The sequence below is a fragment of the Schistocerca nitens genome, chromosome 4 (genome assembly GCF_023898315.1).
Source record: "Schistocerca nitens isolate TAMUIC-IGC-003100 chromosome 4, iqSchNite1.1, whole genome shotgun sequence".
Lineage (NCBI taxonomy): Eukaryota > Metazoa > Arthropoda > Insecta > Orthoptera > Acrididae > Schistocerca > Schistocerca nitens.
Window position 1 is genome coordinate 622,751,516 of NC_064617.1, and position 17,469 is coordinate 622,768,984.

Below are 17,469 nucleotides of genomic sequence, written 5' to 3' on the forward strand. Positions count from 1 at the left end.
GAGTGTCATCTCACGTTTTCATGTTGGCCACAGTAAAAGACGTTGCTTATCTAGACAATCGGTGGCTGTATGTAAACAAATAAACAAACAAAGTTCTATTGTTCAAATAAGGTAATAGAATGAAGGCTGGTAATGTTGCCGACAGCCGCCGATATTTCGATAGGAGCACACCCTGCCATTTTCTGGGTAGAACTGCAGCAGGTAAGTGATGTACTGGGGAATTTAAAACAGTTTGCAGATAAACTCCGTATACATAAAAACACACACACACATGTGAAGGGTAAACAACAGCGCCATCACAAACCGAAGATGTCAATCATCAGAATTTATAGACAGTGTAATTAATAATGAACATGTGAAGTAGCATTAACTCGGTCCGTTTGTTTTTGACAACGGAGAGAGCAGCATTCCACGCAGAATCTAAGCAAAAACCACTATCCCTCTTTTCCCAGTGGCTGGAACTACGTACCACAATCGCCACGTTGTTCTATTCCATAGGATGACTGGTGCCAAACCAATAGTCAGCAGTGGTGGATTTTCTCGGACCTCGTAGGCGTGTGTGACGCTTATGCTTATTATGGCGTCAGTGATGCTTGTGTGTCTGTGTGTGTGTGTGTGTGTGTGTGTGTATGTGTGTGTGTGTGTGTGTGTGTGTGTGTGCGAGTGTGTGTGAGACTTACGTTTCCGGAGTTCTCTGCAAACTGAGGTTTCCAATTCCTTTGCACAGAGGGTATTTTCTGCTGTTTTACCTTGACAATGACAGGGTGTCGTCCTGTCGTAATACTGGCGGTTGTCAACGACGTCATCTATAGCTGCGTCTCACCTGCAGCGGCGACGGTGGCCGCCCCTGCGGGGATACCGAGACCAAGGTTGAGAGCGCCCTGCTCCTCGATGAAAGTCACCGTGCCCATCACCATCGCGGAAATGCCGCACACGATCTGTAACACGTTCCGGATGCTCTCATGTCATTTCAGCATTACAAGAATTACATTCAATGGACTTGTGGAAAGCAGTTTCTAAAATGGAAAAAGATTCAAGGACGTATATTTCATTTAAATTCTAGTCCACAAGAATGATTTATCTTTATGAAATAGTACTGTAACACTTTTTTAAATATAACTGTATTATAACCTAATAACTGGCTCCACAGAGTCCCTGTGGAAATGCTCTTCAATTGAGTTGAAGGCCTTGTTCAATATGCATTCACTCTTAAATACTACATATCAACAATGAGGTTTTTAACACGCTCTGTCAGGTAGCTCTACATATGTGCGTACACTTAGTTTCGCATTGGCTTTTTACAAGAAAGAAACTAGCTAACAATGATGGTCACTACTGAATATTTGTTTTGTAAAACATTTGTCAGAGTATCATGCTTCCTTGTGTAGCCATGTGTGGATGTGAAACGTGGACGATAAATAGTTTCGACAAGAAGAAAATAGAAGCTATCGAAATATGGTGCTACAGAAGAATGCTGAAGATTTGATTGATAGATAACGTGACTAATGAGGAAGTACTGAATAGAATTGGTGAGAAGAGGAATTTGTCTAGAAGGAGAGATCGGTTGGTAGAACATGTTCTGAGGCATCAAGGGATCACCTATTTAGTATTGGAGGGCAGCGTGGTAGGTAAATATCGTAGAGGGAGACCAAAGGATGAATACACTAAGCAGATTAAAAAGGATGTAGGGTGCCGTGGTTACCTAGAAATGGAGGAGCTTACACAGGATAGAGTAGCGTGGAGTGCTGCATCAAACCAGTCTCTGGATTGGAGATCACAACAACAACAACATGCTTTCTTCTTTTTCAGAGGTCTCTGCAGAATGTTACTGAACTCTTAAGTCTGCTTGAATTCTTACAATTAACTACAATATGCTAAAAACCTAATCCCCATAAGTCGACATGCCGGAAACTGATTCCAGAAGTCACGAATAAAGGAATTTAGGCAGAAAGAAGCTAAGATTTCCATCTACAATCACATATGTCTAAGATCGTGCATAATGCTAATGTAGGCAAACGACGGGGTTCCTTTGGTTTGTAACACATGGGAGTATGGTTTGAGGTCTGGGTGAATAACGTGCTAAATGACATTTTGATACATTTATCAATAACACCACACACTTCAAGACAAGAATTAAATCTTTTAATGTGAATAGCATTTGCTCATTTTCCAAGTGAAGCTTGACCAAACAATTGCACAACTCGTTAAGATATTTGTCATAAAAACTTTCTGCATATCATAGCGCATCATAACGTATAAAAAACTATATGCTAAAATATACACTCCTGGAAATGGAAAAAAGAACACATTGACACCGGTGTGTCAGACCCACCATACTTGCTCCGGACACTGCGAGAGGGCTGTACAAACAATGATCACACGCACGGCACAGCGGACACACCAGGACCCGCGGTGTTGGCCGTCGAATGGCGCTAGCTGCGCAGCATTTGTGCACCGCCGCCGTCAGTGTCAGCCAGTTTGCCGTGGCATACGGAGCTCCATCGCAGTCTTTAACACTGGTAGCATGCCGCGACAGCGTGGACGTGAACCGTATGTGCAGTTGACGGACTTTGAGCGAGGGCGTATAGTGGGCATGCGGGAGGCCGGGTGGACGTACCGCAGAATTGCTCAACACGTGGGGCGTGAGGTCTCCACAATACATCGATGTTGTCGCCAGTGGTCGGCGGAAGGTGCACGTGCCCGTCGACCTGGGACCGGACCGCAGCGACGCACGGATGCACGCCAAGACCGTAGGATCCTACGCAGTGCCGTAGGGGACCGCACCGCCACTTCCCAGCAAATTAGGGACACTGTTGCTCCTGGGGTATCGGCGAGGACCATTCGCAACCGTCTCCATGAAGCTGGGCTACGGTCCCGCACACCGTTAGGCCGTCTTCCGCTCACGCCCCAACATCGTGCAGCCCGCCTCCAGTGGTGTCGCGACAGGCGTGAATGGAGGGGCGAATGGAGACGTGTCGTCTTCAACGATGAGAGTCGCTTCTGCCTTGGTGCCAATGATGGTCGTATGCGTGTTTGGCGCCGTGCAGGTGAGCGCCACAATCAGGACTGCATACGACCGAGGCACACAGGGCCAACACCCGGCATCATGGTGTGGGGAGCGATCTCCTACACTGGCCGTACACCACTGGTGATCGTCGAGGGGACACTGAATAGTGCACGGTACATCCAAACCGTCATCGAACCCATCGTTCTACCATTCCTAGACCGGCAAGGGAACTTGCTGTTCCAACAGGACAATGCACGTCCGCATGTCTCCCGTGCCACCCAACGTGCTCTAGAAGGTGTAAGTCAACTACCCTGGCCAGCAAGATCTCCGGATCTGTCCCCCATTGAGCATGTTTGGGACTGGATGAAGCGTCGTCTCACGCGATCTGCACGTCCAGCACGAACGCTGGTCCAACTGAGGCGCCAGGTGGAAATGGCATGGCAAGCCGTTCCACAGGACTACATCCAGCATCTCTACGATCGTCTCCATGGGAGAATAGCAGCCTGCATTGCTGCGAAAGGTGGATATACACTGTACTAGTGCCGACATTGTGCATGTTCTGTTGCCTGTGTCTATGTGCCTGTGGTTCTGTCAGTGTGATCATGTGATGTATCTGACCCCAGGAATGTGTCAATAAAGTTTCCCCTTCCTGGGACAATGAATTCACGGTGTTCTTATTTCAATTTCCAGGAGTGTAATTTAGCAAAACTGAGACCATGATAAATGCTAGTTCCTTACGATAGAACTTTAGGAAAACTGAAAAAAGGTAAAATATTTACTTAAGCGGCCACTTGTTTATACTGGGTTTAAACATGGCCATATATTAGGTTAATGCTTTACTTCAGTCCAAATACACGAGTATTTATGACTCAACTGTAATATTAAGTAGTAGCTTCAACTTAAATTAAAAGGAATAGCAGGCTAATGATTCACAGTTTAAGCATACACAGTACACCATTATTTAATAAATGACTTTAAGTTCAACTAATAATTGAACTAATGGTACTAAAATACCTAGATACACCAATAAAATTTGAGATTTACAGTATATATTTCATTTAGAAATAAATTACGGCAATCAGAAGGTTTATTCCGTCGATGGAACGTACATCTGGTCAGAAATTACAGAAGGAAGAAAGGAAGGTTGGGTTTATCGTTCCATCGATATCGAGGTTAGTAGACACGAAGCGCAAGCTCGGGTTGTGTCAAGGATGGAGAAAGAAATAGGCATGTCAGCCAAAGGAACCATCCCGGCACTCGCGTTAAGCGATTTAGGAAAGTCACGGAAAACCTAAATCTGGGTGGCCGGATGCAGGCTCGAAACGTCGTCCTCCCGATTGCAAGTCCAATGTTCTAACCATTCCGCCACCTCGCACAGTCAAATATTACAGTGGCACATACTTTTAATAACTGGAGTTAGCATTTAACATTAACCCTTATAATTTTACCGTTCCAATTTATTTTATTGGTTTATTACGTTTATCCAGAAAGGGTCACAACGCTTAGCAATAAGCAACAGGAGAAGACAATCTTTCTTACATTACAAAAGGGAAACTTCGTTTAGTTCCCATGATTTACCATAACCTAGAGCATATATTACTCAACTCACATTCGGCAGTTAAGTTTTGACGATTCGAAGGGTAGCCAGCCCACCGTATCACATAAACACTTTAAGAGTAATTGCCCGTAATCTCACTGAACCTTATCTCACTTGCACGTATACATCCTACACTAGTCTTGCCTACTTGCAGATAATTTCCTTGGCATTTACAACAAGCGCAAAATACAAGTGCCAAACTCTACTGATTACAGCAACTGCACAAGGATTATACGCAGGCACCGCCTATGAGCTCAGTATCGGAATCGTTTACAAAAACGGTCAAATTAGTCATACATCTCAGACACCATTACTGCAGTTAACAAGAGGGCGGATAACACTGGAGTACAACTTAGTCCGGACAACACTTTAAATTCGGAAGAAACACACCTTTAATTTCACCGTTCCTGATACTGCCATAGACTGTATACGAACGTGACTTCCCTCCAGGCTGTGACTGAATCCATCACCGTGGGGTCGTCGTTTCCACGTCCACCAACAGCAACCAGGAACACCAACTACATAGTTCTGCGGCGAAGTCACCAGACCGTATACCGGGCCGAGTACAACACAGTTCCTTCACAGGCTCGCCAACTCACGGCACAGGTTAGAAGTGCCTGCCGAGTTAACTCGTCCTCGGTTCACCACCGACTGCCTCGCTCCGGCCTCACACCACTCAAGTTTGGCTTAAAGGTGGCTCCACCGTTTCAGCGAAAAAACACACAACACCAAGGATGTGCCAGCAGTCGAACAGATTGGGTTATAGATTTCAATTTTCGATCTTCCTGTATTTTCAAAGATTGAACACAAACTAAGCCGTTGACCGAATTGAATCTATTTACGATTTCTGGAGTTCTATGAGAATCACCGGATTTTTGTACTGAACTGGCTAATTTTCGGTAATAATCGATTTACCTTGCACAATCTGTTCGTATTTTCAGTATTTTAGAAGTTGACTTCCTCAATATGAGGCCTGGTACAATTTTTTCAACCTATTCTTATTCACCTAGAGAACGGTTTTCCATCTAGAGATGACGCAAACGGAATAACATTTACGTTTATCAGAAACGCCGGAGGACTCGGTAGGGAGGCCTGCTATGCTCTATGTACACAGGTGAGCCTGAACAGTGTAACCATCTGATTAACAGCTTGTTATCATCACGCAAGTCGCCGAAGTGGCGTCAACTCGAAAGACTTGCACCAGGCGAACGGTCTACCCTAGCCACACGGCATTTCCAACAGCGTGTTTGTCCACATTTGCAAATTCGGTACATCAGGGCTTCTACGAAGTTCTTTGTCGCTTCTGGAAGATATGTGGCACCACATGTCTAAGAACAGGTTACCCAATTACCAAATGATAACAGCTAGTGGTTTGTTCAAAAATGTTGAAATTGGTGTGAAATCTTATGGGACTTAACTGCTAAGGTCATCAGTCCCTAACCTTACATACTACTTAACTTAAATTATCCTAAGGACAAATACACACACCCATGCCCGAGGGAGGACTCGAACCTCCGCCGGGACCAGCCGCACAGTCCATGACTGCAGCGCCTGAGACCGCTCGGCTAATCCCGCGCCGCTAGTGATTTGTAATCGCGTAGCTGCACCCTAATAGCGCCTCAGAAGTGTTCCATCGTATTCTGTTAAGGCGAATCACGTCGATGTTTGCAAGACATCAACGTAAGTTCACTCTCATACGCCAGAAACCATTGTGGAATGATTATGACCTCGTGACAAGGAGAATTATTGGGCTAGAAGGTAGCTTTGTCACAGTGGATGCTCAAAGCATGAAGGGATGCAAGTGGTCCGTAATAATATTCACAGTAGTTCAAAACAGTCTTGGTACCTTCGGATTAGTGCCACAGGTACTTGGAAGCGCAGATGAATGTTCACCATAGTATAATAGTGCTTCCATCAGCCTGCGGTGCGGTGCATGTTTCGAGTAGGTATTTGCTGTCGAAGATATGGTGATGACTGCAGTGGTAATTAGCGATGTCGTCTAGTTAACATGTGAACTTGTAGAGGTCGACTATTGCGGAGTCCATGTTCAACAAAGTCGCTGAATGGTGTGCTCCGAAAATTTTGTACCAATACGAGCAATGTAGTGTGTCGACTTATCTCTCACAGATAACCGCCTGTCCTTTACAGGGAGGGCAAGCCTCTGACCTCCACGTTCTGTGATGAGGCTTTGACATGGAATACCTTATTGCCTACTCGTGTTCTCACCGTTGTCTAATAACTTTCCATGCATGCACGCGAACAATGGACCTACTTCGCCATTTCCGGGATGCTCGTTTTCAGGCGCTGCGAAATAGAAGTCTGCCTTTAGTCAAAACCGATTATTTCAGTCGATTTATCCATATGCATAGTTGATAGAATGATTCCCCATTTGTCTCTCCTCCATCTATAAAGGGTGATTTAGTTGTCCTACTGATGGGTTTTATGCATTCTGCAACGCCTTAAAATGCAAGGTTTTCCTGTTCTCTAGCTATGTGGAAACTATTAGTCCTACAGAAAAAATGGACAGGACCATTTTGTAGAAAATTTTATGTAGTTATATTTTAAACTGGGACACGTTTTCGCTGGAGCCCACAGTTTCAGAGTTATTCAAGAAATACGTGTTTGGAAATCAGTTTTGTATAATTTTCTTGGATAATTCTAGTACTATGGCTTCTAGCGAAAACTCACCTCAGTACGAAAATAAACTAAATTACATTTCCCACAAAAAGGTCGTGTTCACTTTTTCTGTATTTGATAGTTTGCATGTAGTGATCGAGAGAGTACGAAAATCTTGCGCCTGGTATTTGAAGGCGTTGTGGGTTGCATAAAATCCAGCAGTATGGGCAGCTGACCCATGCTACGCACTTTCCTTGCGACATGTGCCCGAATCTCCACCAGGTGGCCCACAATCTAGCGGTGGACAATGGTCGACAAGCTCTGACGTTGATGGAACTATCAATGAAGTGATACGCGACTAAAATATGCTTGTTGATTTTGCGTAAAAAAAAAATAAAAAAATATTCGAGCATGTTTAGATTAAGTGTCAGGACATGTAGACACTTTAGATGCAGCTTATGGTGATATTTCCTCACTTTAGGACCACAATAAATAGTACTAGAAACTGAATTCGATCACACGGATCTCAGTCGTTACCTATCTTCTTCAATCACATATGCCATTTTGTTCGCAAACAATGCGTTTCTTACATTAAGTATTATCTGAGTATTAATGAAACAAATAATTGTTACAGCAGCATAGATTACTGACGTATCAACGTTTTCAATACCTCACAAACTGTCCACTGTACCTGGAGGACACGAAGCCGTAGTACGAGAGCGAAGGGATAAGGGTCATCCAAAAGCGGCGGCTCGTCGGGTGTAGTGCAGCCACTGCCAGCCAGGGGCGCCGCACTCGACTCTTTCCGCCTCTCCAGCCCTGTCTGTAAAAAACCACAGGCACTGCGATACAATAGCTGCAGCACCCAGCTGCCGACGACAGCTAGGCTTGCTGAGAAGCATTTTGTTCTGTTTCCGAATAACGAGATCTCAGGGGGTGGGGGTGTGGGTGGGGGGGTGAAGGGGACCGGGAGGGGGGGAGTGGGGCATGAAGGAAAAGAGACGCTTCTGACGACAGCTTGCTTATCAACAGTGTAACGAAATAGTAAGCAACCAGTTGCATAAAAGATTTCTTTACCGATTTCGGGCACTTACAAGGGAACCTCCCCATCCGACCCCCTCAGATTTAGTTATAAGTTGGCACAGTGGATAGGCCTTGAAAAACTGACCACAGATCGATCGAGAAAACAGGAAGAAATTGTGTGGAACTATGAAAAAAATAAGCAAAATATACAAACTGAGTTGCCCATGCACAAGATAGGCAACATCAAGGATAGTGTAAGCTCAGGAGCGCCGTGGTCTCGTGGTTAGCGTGAGCAACTGCCGAACCAGAGGTCCTTGGTTCAAGCCTTCACTCGAGTGGAAATTTTATTTTCTTAAAGTTATGATCTGTCCATTCGTTCATAGACATCTCTGTTCACTGTAATAAGTTTAGTGTCTGTGTTTTGCGACCGCACCGCAAATCGTGCGATTAGTAGACGACAGGATGTGCCTCTCCAATGGGAACCGAAAACATTTGATCGCAAGGTCATAGGTCAACCGATTCCTCCACAGGAAAACACGTCTGATGTATTCTATACGACACTGGTGACGGCATGTGCGTCACATGACAGGAATATGTTATCGACCCACCTAACTTGGCGAATGGGTAAAAAGATTCTTCTACCTTGCCCGATTTAGGTTTTCTTGTGGATATGATTATCATAAATAAAATAAAATAAAATAAACTTTTCATTCGATGGAACATTTGAACCAAGGACTTCTCGTTCCGCAGCTGCTCACGCTAACCACGGGACCACGGCGCTCCTGAGCTTACGCTGTCCTTGATGTTGCCTATCTTGCACATGGACTACTCAGTTTGTATATTTTGCTTATTTTTTCATAGTTCCACCCAACTTCTTCCTATTTTCTCGATTGATCTGTGTTCAGTTTTTCAAGGCCTATTCACTGTGCCAACTTATAACTAAATCTGAGGGGGGTGCGATGGGGACGTTCCCTTGTTAGTACCCTTCTTCAGAACGTTATACCTATCGCAGTATTTGTATTAACAGTAAAATGAAATAGCAAAATGCCGTGGTCCTAAAAAATACAGTAGCAATAAGTTACACAATGCGGTAGGTAGAACCTGCTGAAGAAGGGCACTAGGTTCCCGAAACCTGCGAAGAACTCATATTTCTTTTGTGCAACTGGTAGCTTATTATTTCGTTACACACAACCACAGTTGCTGAGGATGGATAAAATACGTTTTTCACTTTTTCCAGCTGACACTGCACTGAGTTTATCTAGGAGAATATTAGATAGCCAGAATACTAGATGTAAAATCGATTTCAAATATTATATTTTCACTCGTTGTTTCAAAGACACTCAACTGCCAGAAAACTGAAGTTTATCTTTGGATTATTTTTGAGAACTCTGTCTACACCTTGTTAGTGAGTACATCCATACGATGAGGTTAAGAGTGAAAATCAATGTTTCTGATGTTTCTAGTTTTAAGGTTTCTAAAAGCTGTTTCAGGCCAACTATACGCCAAATCTGTCTAGGTCAATTCCTTTCTCCATCTCAACAACTGCCCTCCTTGTTCTGGCCTCCATCTGAACGTGATATCACACAAAGGTGCTGGAAACCTAAGAACGAAAGTAATTTTCGTAGGCTGTGTCCCTGTCAACTAACACAGCTCTATGAAACTTAAACGATACGTCGAAAGAACATCTTTGTTACAGTACAGAAGGAAACTGAGAGAAGTGCACAGTGGGACGAACAGAAACGACACATTTATTCCAAGTCGATAATTACACTAAGGTCATCGTGCTTGTGATAATGCCCTGGACGTTACAAAACCCGAGACATGGCTCTTAATAGTGTGCGTGATGACCACAGTCTGCAACATAATCCAGTGCTTGCCATAAGGTTGATATTAAGTTCTTGTGTTGGGGCGTTCCAATCCTTCACCAGGGCGCTGACAGTTGCTGGATGGTCATTGTTGCATGTGGACGTCCTGCAATATGTCTCCGTAAAGAACCCCACACGTCCTCGATGGCATTTAAGTCTCGGGATTGGACAAGTCATTCCATTCATGGGGCGTTCTCTCGTTCTATTTGCACTGTTCTATTCTGTGACACATTGTCATCTCTAAAAAGACGCAAGAGTGGAAACAGTACAGCGTGTGTGTGTGTGTGTATGTGTGTGTGTGTGTGTGTGTGTGTGTGTGTATGTGAATTTCTAAAGGACCAAACTGCTGAGGTTATCGGTCGCTAGACTTACACACTACTTAATCTAACTTATGCGAAGAACAACACACACACTCATTCCCGAGGGAGGACTCGAACCTCCGGCGAGAGGGGCTGCGCAATCCGTGACACGGCGCCTCAAACTGCGCGGTCGCTCTGCCCCGCAAAGAGTACAGTGTCATGATAGCGTTGAGAGACGAGTGTATCGTGTTCAAATATATGGAGATGAGTAGGCCCGTATAACATAGCATGTGGACCGCAAAAACGATCATGATCTGGAGTAAGGTCAGTAAAGGTTTATCAGTTCAAAACACTTCTTGTAAAGTTGTGAATCACGAGAGCCGTACTTTAAGAAAATCTCAATATAAAGTTAGAGAAAGAGAAAGCAATGGTCATTCGACAGGCAAGGAAAATACGGAAGTTCTTATATGTGAAGACGACTACGTTAGGTAGACGGATTTATTTAATTAATTAATTTATTTATTTATTTGCAGAAAAAACAATATTACAGAAATTACAAAGCTCCAATTGAGAAGTTTCAGACTCGTCTGCGTAGAAAGAGAGAGAGCTTCCTATTTCTTCTTAACGATTGCCGAAAGATATCGCTTAAAATAATGAATGCTAAACTGCCCCAGCTTAGATCTCAAGTTAAGATTCAGAGATAGCTACCCGGTTCTGCCGATTGTGAATAATATTTCATCACCATGTTATAAACTAAAGAAGTTTCGTAAGAATAAACTTAAATCAGTTTACACATTCAATAATTATTCTGAGGTCAAAAACTGTTCTGAGTTTGCAAATGCAGTCAAGGGTATACATATAGTAGATAATGAGATGTTAGCAACCTTGGATGTAAAAAACCTCTACAGTAATGACCCGATAAAAGAAACTCTCGGAATTATTAGACGTAATCTGCTAGCCCACAGCATGATCACTACTGCAGAGTATACAGAACTAATTGAATTTTTAGATTTTGTTTTAGCTTACAATATTTTTACTCTCAGTGACAAAATATATTGTCAAAAAGATGGGTTTAGGATCGGTAATAGTCTAGCCGCTACTTTAGCAGAAATTTTTGTGAACGATTTAGAATGCAAATTTTTTGCTAAGTTTCCACAGTTAGAAGAAAAAACGATTTATTATAAACGTTATGTTGAGGACATTTTATTACTGATAGAGTGAGCTCAAAGCATTTGCCCAAGTAATTGGCAGCATGCACCAAAAATAACTTTCACTTCGGAGGTTTCAAAAGAGGGCTGCATTAGCTGCCTCGACCTTACTACTAACAAAGCTGACAATAGACGTACGTTTTAGATGTTCAGAAAACCTAAATGTACAAATAGTATCATTAGAGCAAGTTCATGCCATCCTCCACGATATAAAAAAGCCTCTTCGCCTCAGTATTCATCGGGTCCTTCGTCTACCTTTGGCAGAAAGCGAAATACGTGAAGAACTCAGCATTTCAAATCAAATTGCAATAACTAACGGCTTTTCTGTAAATGACGTCATGCACCCTTACAGTAGGCTAAAGAAACATATAATAAACAGCAGGCAGACGCATACTACCTAGAAAAATGGAACCAATAAGGAACGAACGAAAATCATTTCGATGAAATTTCGTGGTAAATTGTCCCTGAAAGTAGAAAAATGTTTCAGAAAAACTCATGTTAGGTTCTCAAGCTAAAAACACCTTACAACTGTAAGTAAAATATAAACTGAAAACGGGGTATTGTAACGACCCTGTAGTATACAGAATTGATTACAATAACTGTGAAAAATACTCGTACTTATCACCTATGTGGCATTCTGGTGGTAGCGCCAACAGAGGACGCTGATTATATGCTACAATTTATTTTCATTCAATGGGCTTCTTTCGCTATTTGTTTTTGTGAATTTTATATTATTCTTTATACTCCGTAAGCCGTTTATTACTTATACCTTTATATTTCCGTCTAAAATTCGCCGCTTGAGGGTATCAGAATTTATGTCACATAACTTTTTCATATTTAACAATATAACCTTTGTTGTGTCCTAATTTGTTGCATTTTATTACCGTAGTGACTATTACATCTGGTTAACCGATCACAGGCTTTACAGATTGTATTCTTCTTTTTATTTTGCATCATATGTCATTGACGAATATGTGTACATCTATAGCAGCGACATCTGGCGACCTTGAGACACAAACATTTTGTGGCAACTGTACAGGTTTGTTTTCAACAGTAGCTCTGCTAACAAGATGTATCTGATATATACCATAATTTATATATGTGTGACGATGCTGGGGCTGATTTCGTGTTCTAAAAAATGGCTCTGACCACTATGGGACTTAACTTCTAAGGTCATCAGTCCCCTAGAACTTAGAACTACTTACACCTAACTAACCTAAGGACATCACACACATCCATGCCAGAGGCAGGATTCAAACCTGTGACCGTAGCAGTCGCGCTGTTCCGGACCGCAGCGCCTAGAACCTCTCGGCCACCGCGACCGGCATTTCGTGTTCTGCATTTGACGATGCCACTATGGCACTAGTGTATTAGTACATGCTTTTTATGTAACAGGTATGCCTTGTCCTATTTAACGCGCATAATTTTCGCATGCATGTCAGTAATGCTTTTCTTCGTGACCTATTTTATTGTTTTAAGGTGTAGACATCCACTAGTTGTATTTATGTTTTGCTGCATATCTGAGCCCCGCGGGCTAAGCCGAGCGGTCTGAAGCGCTGCAGTCACGGACTGTGCGGCTGGTCCCGGCGGAGGTTCGAGTCCTCCCTCTGGCATGGGTGTGTGTGTTTGACCTTAGGATAATTTAGGTTAAGTAGTGTGTAAGTTTAAGGACTGATGACCTTAGCACTTAAGTCCCTCAAGGTTTCACACGCATTTGAACATTTTTGTTGCATATCTGAAGATAGTTATTGCTGACCGTTATCGGTAGTCCGAGGATATACAATATTTGTTATAACTGATGTGAAATATATTCTAATTCATCTACGATGTTAAGAGTAGCCATCGTTAGATAACTGCACGGGATAAAGCCAGAATATCTCGCCGGGTGTGACGAGTCATATCGGTCACCCTCCAGGACAATTTGCTGAACTTGATGTGTTCTGCTTCAGGTGGTTCAGCAAGTAGAGTCTGAGCGTAACATAATAAAAGTCTGTGAACATATTTTACAAACAGGTTGGTAGTACACTGCCTGCCAGAAAGGTGAATTATGCAAAAGACATCGTTGGATGTCAATATAACTTCGTATACGTCATCGGGGATGTGTGAATGATCGGAGTTGTAATTCTCTTTGAACAGTGGAACGGCCACTAGACTGATAAGGGTTTTTCATGTTTTGTTTTGTTACCAGGCACCAGCATCTAGTAGAGTTTCAAAGATGCCTCACTGTGGATCATCATTTGGGAGGCTAGTCGAATAGTGCAATATCCAGATCTAGGGGGCATTCTTATGTGACAGTGGCCTTACGTTGGACTACAAGGGATCATGAGGAAAGGCAAATCAGTCGTCAAAGCTCCCGTCGACCACAAGGGAGGAACACCATGTCATGCAGCAAGCATATCGTTACCCATTCACATCTGCACCTGCTATTGTAGAAGTACTGACTCCCTACAACATTCTGTCCACAATTGGTGGGCGGCTATTAGGAGCCGCACTAGGGAATTTCCATCGAACCCATACGCCTCCTTCAACACCCCTAGACAGACGCCTGCCTTCGGACTGCTGGCGTGAGCGAGAGGCACGTCCTGCAAATGGGCGTCGCTTAGTGTTCAGAAATGAATCACGGTTCGGCATTACCGTCGGCGAGTATGGTGGCGACCTCTGGAGACACCTCTTTCTTTAAATGTTCTGGAGAAGAACAGCGGTGTTAATCGTGGCTTAATGGATAAGAAGTTTGATTTTTAGTTGCATGAGCAAGATAAAAAGTAATTTCTCCATTGATGTTAGCACAAAAAATACATATGTATCCCGTAAACTGACTCACACCACATCATTTCGATACAACAATCTTTCAGATGATCTAGGTAACACGCTGCTAACTGACTAACTGTGGATTCACGTCACCGCCGGCAGTGACTGAGGGAACTCTTGACAGCACAGTGGTACTCCAAGGACATCCTACGTTCACATGTGTTATCTTTCATGTGGCAGATTTTTGGTCCTATTTTTCAACTGAAAATTGATTGTACACATGTGGCCACATGACATGAACTGTCTCCCTGATTTACAGGCACTCCTAAATATGAATTTTGTGGGTCCATTTCGATGTCAGCTCTGTCCCAGTTCCAGTTGCCGGGATACAGAGGATAAGAAGCGTATGGCAAAATGAAATGAAATCATGCGATATCCCGAAAAGATCTTAAAATGTCTCCCAATTAGCGACCAACACCAAACCACAATCCCGGGTTCGATTCCCGGCGGGGTCAGGGATTTTCTCTGCCTCGTGATGGCTGGGTGTTGTGTGCTGTCCTTAGGTTAGTTAGGTTTAAGTAGTTCTAAGTTCTAGGGGACTTATGACCACAGCAGTTGAGTCCCATAGTGCTCAGAGCCATTTGAACCATTTGAACCAAACCACAATCCATCAAGTAACACAGCAAAAAAAGCAGAAGGAACTAGCACCAGCAAGAAGCCAGATACACCTAATTACCATAATTTAGAATTTAACTATCTTATAAGTTAACTAGAGGGAAACAAAGATATTGCAAGCAGGGGAACGGACGCTACTTAGATTGTGTCATCCAAAGTTACTTACAGACGGACAGTAAATGCTTTGTTCACATAAAACACCAAGAACACATAGACAAAATGAATATCTTACAATATAATACAAAAGCTCCCAGAAATAGCACAAGACTTGCAGGCAGACATCACGTACTTACAAGAATCTTATAATAGATATGGGCAACTAATATGTCTAACAAAACATGCTGCCATGATAACAGGCAGCAATGACTGTAAGGCTGCAACAGTACTTTTCAATAGCACTTACAACATAATTAAGGTAAAGCAGTTATGTAGTCAACATTTAGTTACCATAGAGATAACCAGTGCGAACGTTACATGAGTGGTTGCGTCCATGTACGCCCATTATAGCCTTAAAATACAACCTTACACTGAGACCTAACATTGTATGCCAGAGGAGAAATGTTAGTGACCATTGGTGACGTTAGTTCAGGATCCACCCTCTGGAACTCAAACAGAACGGATGACAGAGGACGTATAATCACCTACCTAATACAAGAAACACAGTTACATGTAATGAACACAGAGGTACCTATTCCAACATTAGTAGGGTTCGATGGTACGACCAATAATATCGCCTTTGCGCTAGGAAATAATGCAGGAATGGCATATGTAACAAACTGAACTGTACACGACAATATAATCACAATGTCGTAACATACACACTAACTCACACTCAGAACACAACTATCCAATCGCACACCCAACACGTATTGTTCCACTAAGCAGATTCGAACAAATTAACGGAAATTATCCGAATAACACGGTCTAGGAAACGTCAATGGAAGTATTGATTAGAGCGGACAGAAACTAACACGGGTAAAATGCCATGGATAAAACACCTAAGTACTGACGGCAAAGAACACAAAACGCTCACCGTGAACCAACGAACTCACGGGGCTCAAACAAGACGCCAGACGCAACGAAAATTCCATCACAGGCGGATACCAGAGACAGACAGACGCATAGGACTTGAAGCCTATGGGCATGCACGAGACTCATACAGACAGACCCTATGCGTCATGCATAAACCACAACGGGAACGACTTGTAACAAAACGAAGAGAGTAACGTATATGGGGGGTCATACAAAATACTGACCAAGAAGATTAAAAAACCCACTTGTTCCTGTAACGCTGACATAGGATGATTGCACGATGGCAAGGGGATGGAGGAATACAGCGGGCCGCGCGGGATTAGCCGAGCGGTCTTAGGCGCTGCAGTCATAGACTGGTCCCGGCGGAGGTTCGAGTCCTCCCTCGGGCATGGGTGTGTGTGTTCGTCCTTAGGATAATTTAGGTTAAGTAGTGTGTAAGCTTAGGAACTGATGACCTTAGCAGTTAAGTCACATAAGATTTCACACACATTTGAACAAGTTTGAGTACAGCGGAGTTTCTGCTTTATAAACTGTTCCCTGATAAAGTCGTCGATACAGACACGCAATATCATACAACACTAAGCGAAGAGTTACACATGCCACACAGCACTGCAACACTGGAACTGTTACCTGTCCTTTTGCACAAGAAGAAGTTGCATTAGCAATTCCAGAACCCAAAAATAAAAACATACCTGGACCAGATGGTATCTACTCCGGAACACTGGACAAACCAGCACCGCAGATCACCTCGTTCCTAACACTATTACTGCTTACTCCTGGGCAGGGTACCTACATTATGGAAAACCTCCAGCACTCATTATTAAAAAATCAGCAGACAGGTGTCCCTCAGATCCAAAGACTTGTTGGCCAATACGTTAATAAACACCCTAACAAAGTTTCACGAAAACTACTGTGTAAGCGCTTGTAAACCCGCAGAGCTGTTAGGGGCATGAGCCAATACCAATTCTGTTTCAGCGCCGGAAGATCCATAGGAGAAGCCATTAACCATGCCCTTCTTTTTTGTTTTTTGAGTCGTCAGTCCTCTGACTGATTTGATGCGCCCCGTCACAATTTCCTCTCCTGTACCAACTCCTTCATCGCAGAGTAGTACTTGCCACCTACAGCCTGAATTATTTGCTTTTTGTATTCCAGCCTCTGTATTCCTGTACAGCTTATGCCCTCTACAGCTTCCTATAGTACCATCGAAGTCATTCCCTGACGCCATAACAGATGTAATATCATCCTGTCCCTTCTCAGCATTCCTTGCTATCCGTTTCAGCATCCAATCTCCTCATTCCTTACCTTATCATTCCAGCTAATTTTCAACATTCATCTGCTGCACCACATCTCAAATTCTTCGACTCTCTTTTGTTACAGTTTTCTCACAATCCATGTATCA

General features: G+C 43.2%; 1 protein-coding gene across 2 annotated transcripts in view; it reads right to left on the bottom strand.

Annotated features, from left to right (window-relative positions):
• The window catches only part of LOC126252837 (uncharacterized), a 132,649-nt gene that overhangs the window by 43,503 nt on the left and 71,677 nt on the right, over positions 1-17,469 (bottom strand). For both annotated transcript variants that reach the window (XM_049953782.1, XM_049953783.1), the window contains exons 3-4: positions 7,912-8,043; positions 824-938 (exon numbers count right to left, since the gene is read on the bottom strand). In XM_049953782.1, the coding sequence (XP_049809739.1) occupies positions 824-938; positions 7,912-8,043 (247 nt within the window). The remainder of the gene's footprint in view (positions 1-823; positions 939-7,911; positions 8,044-17,469) is intronic.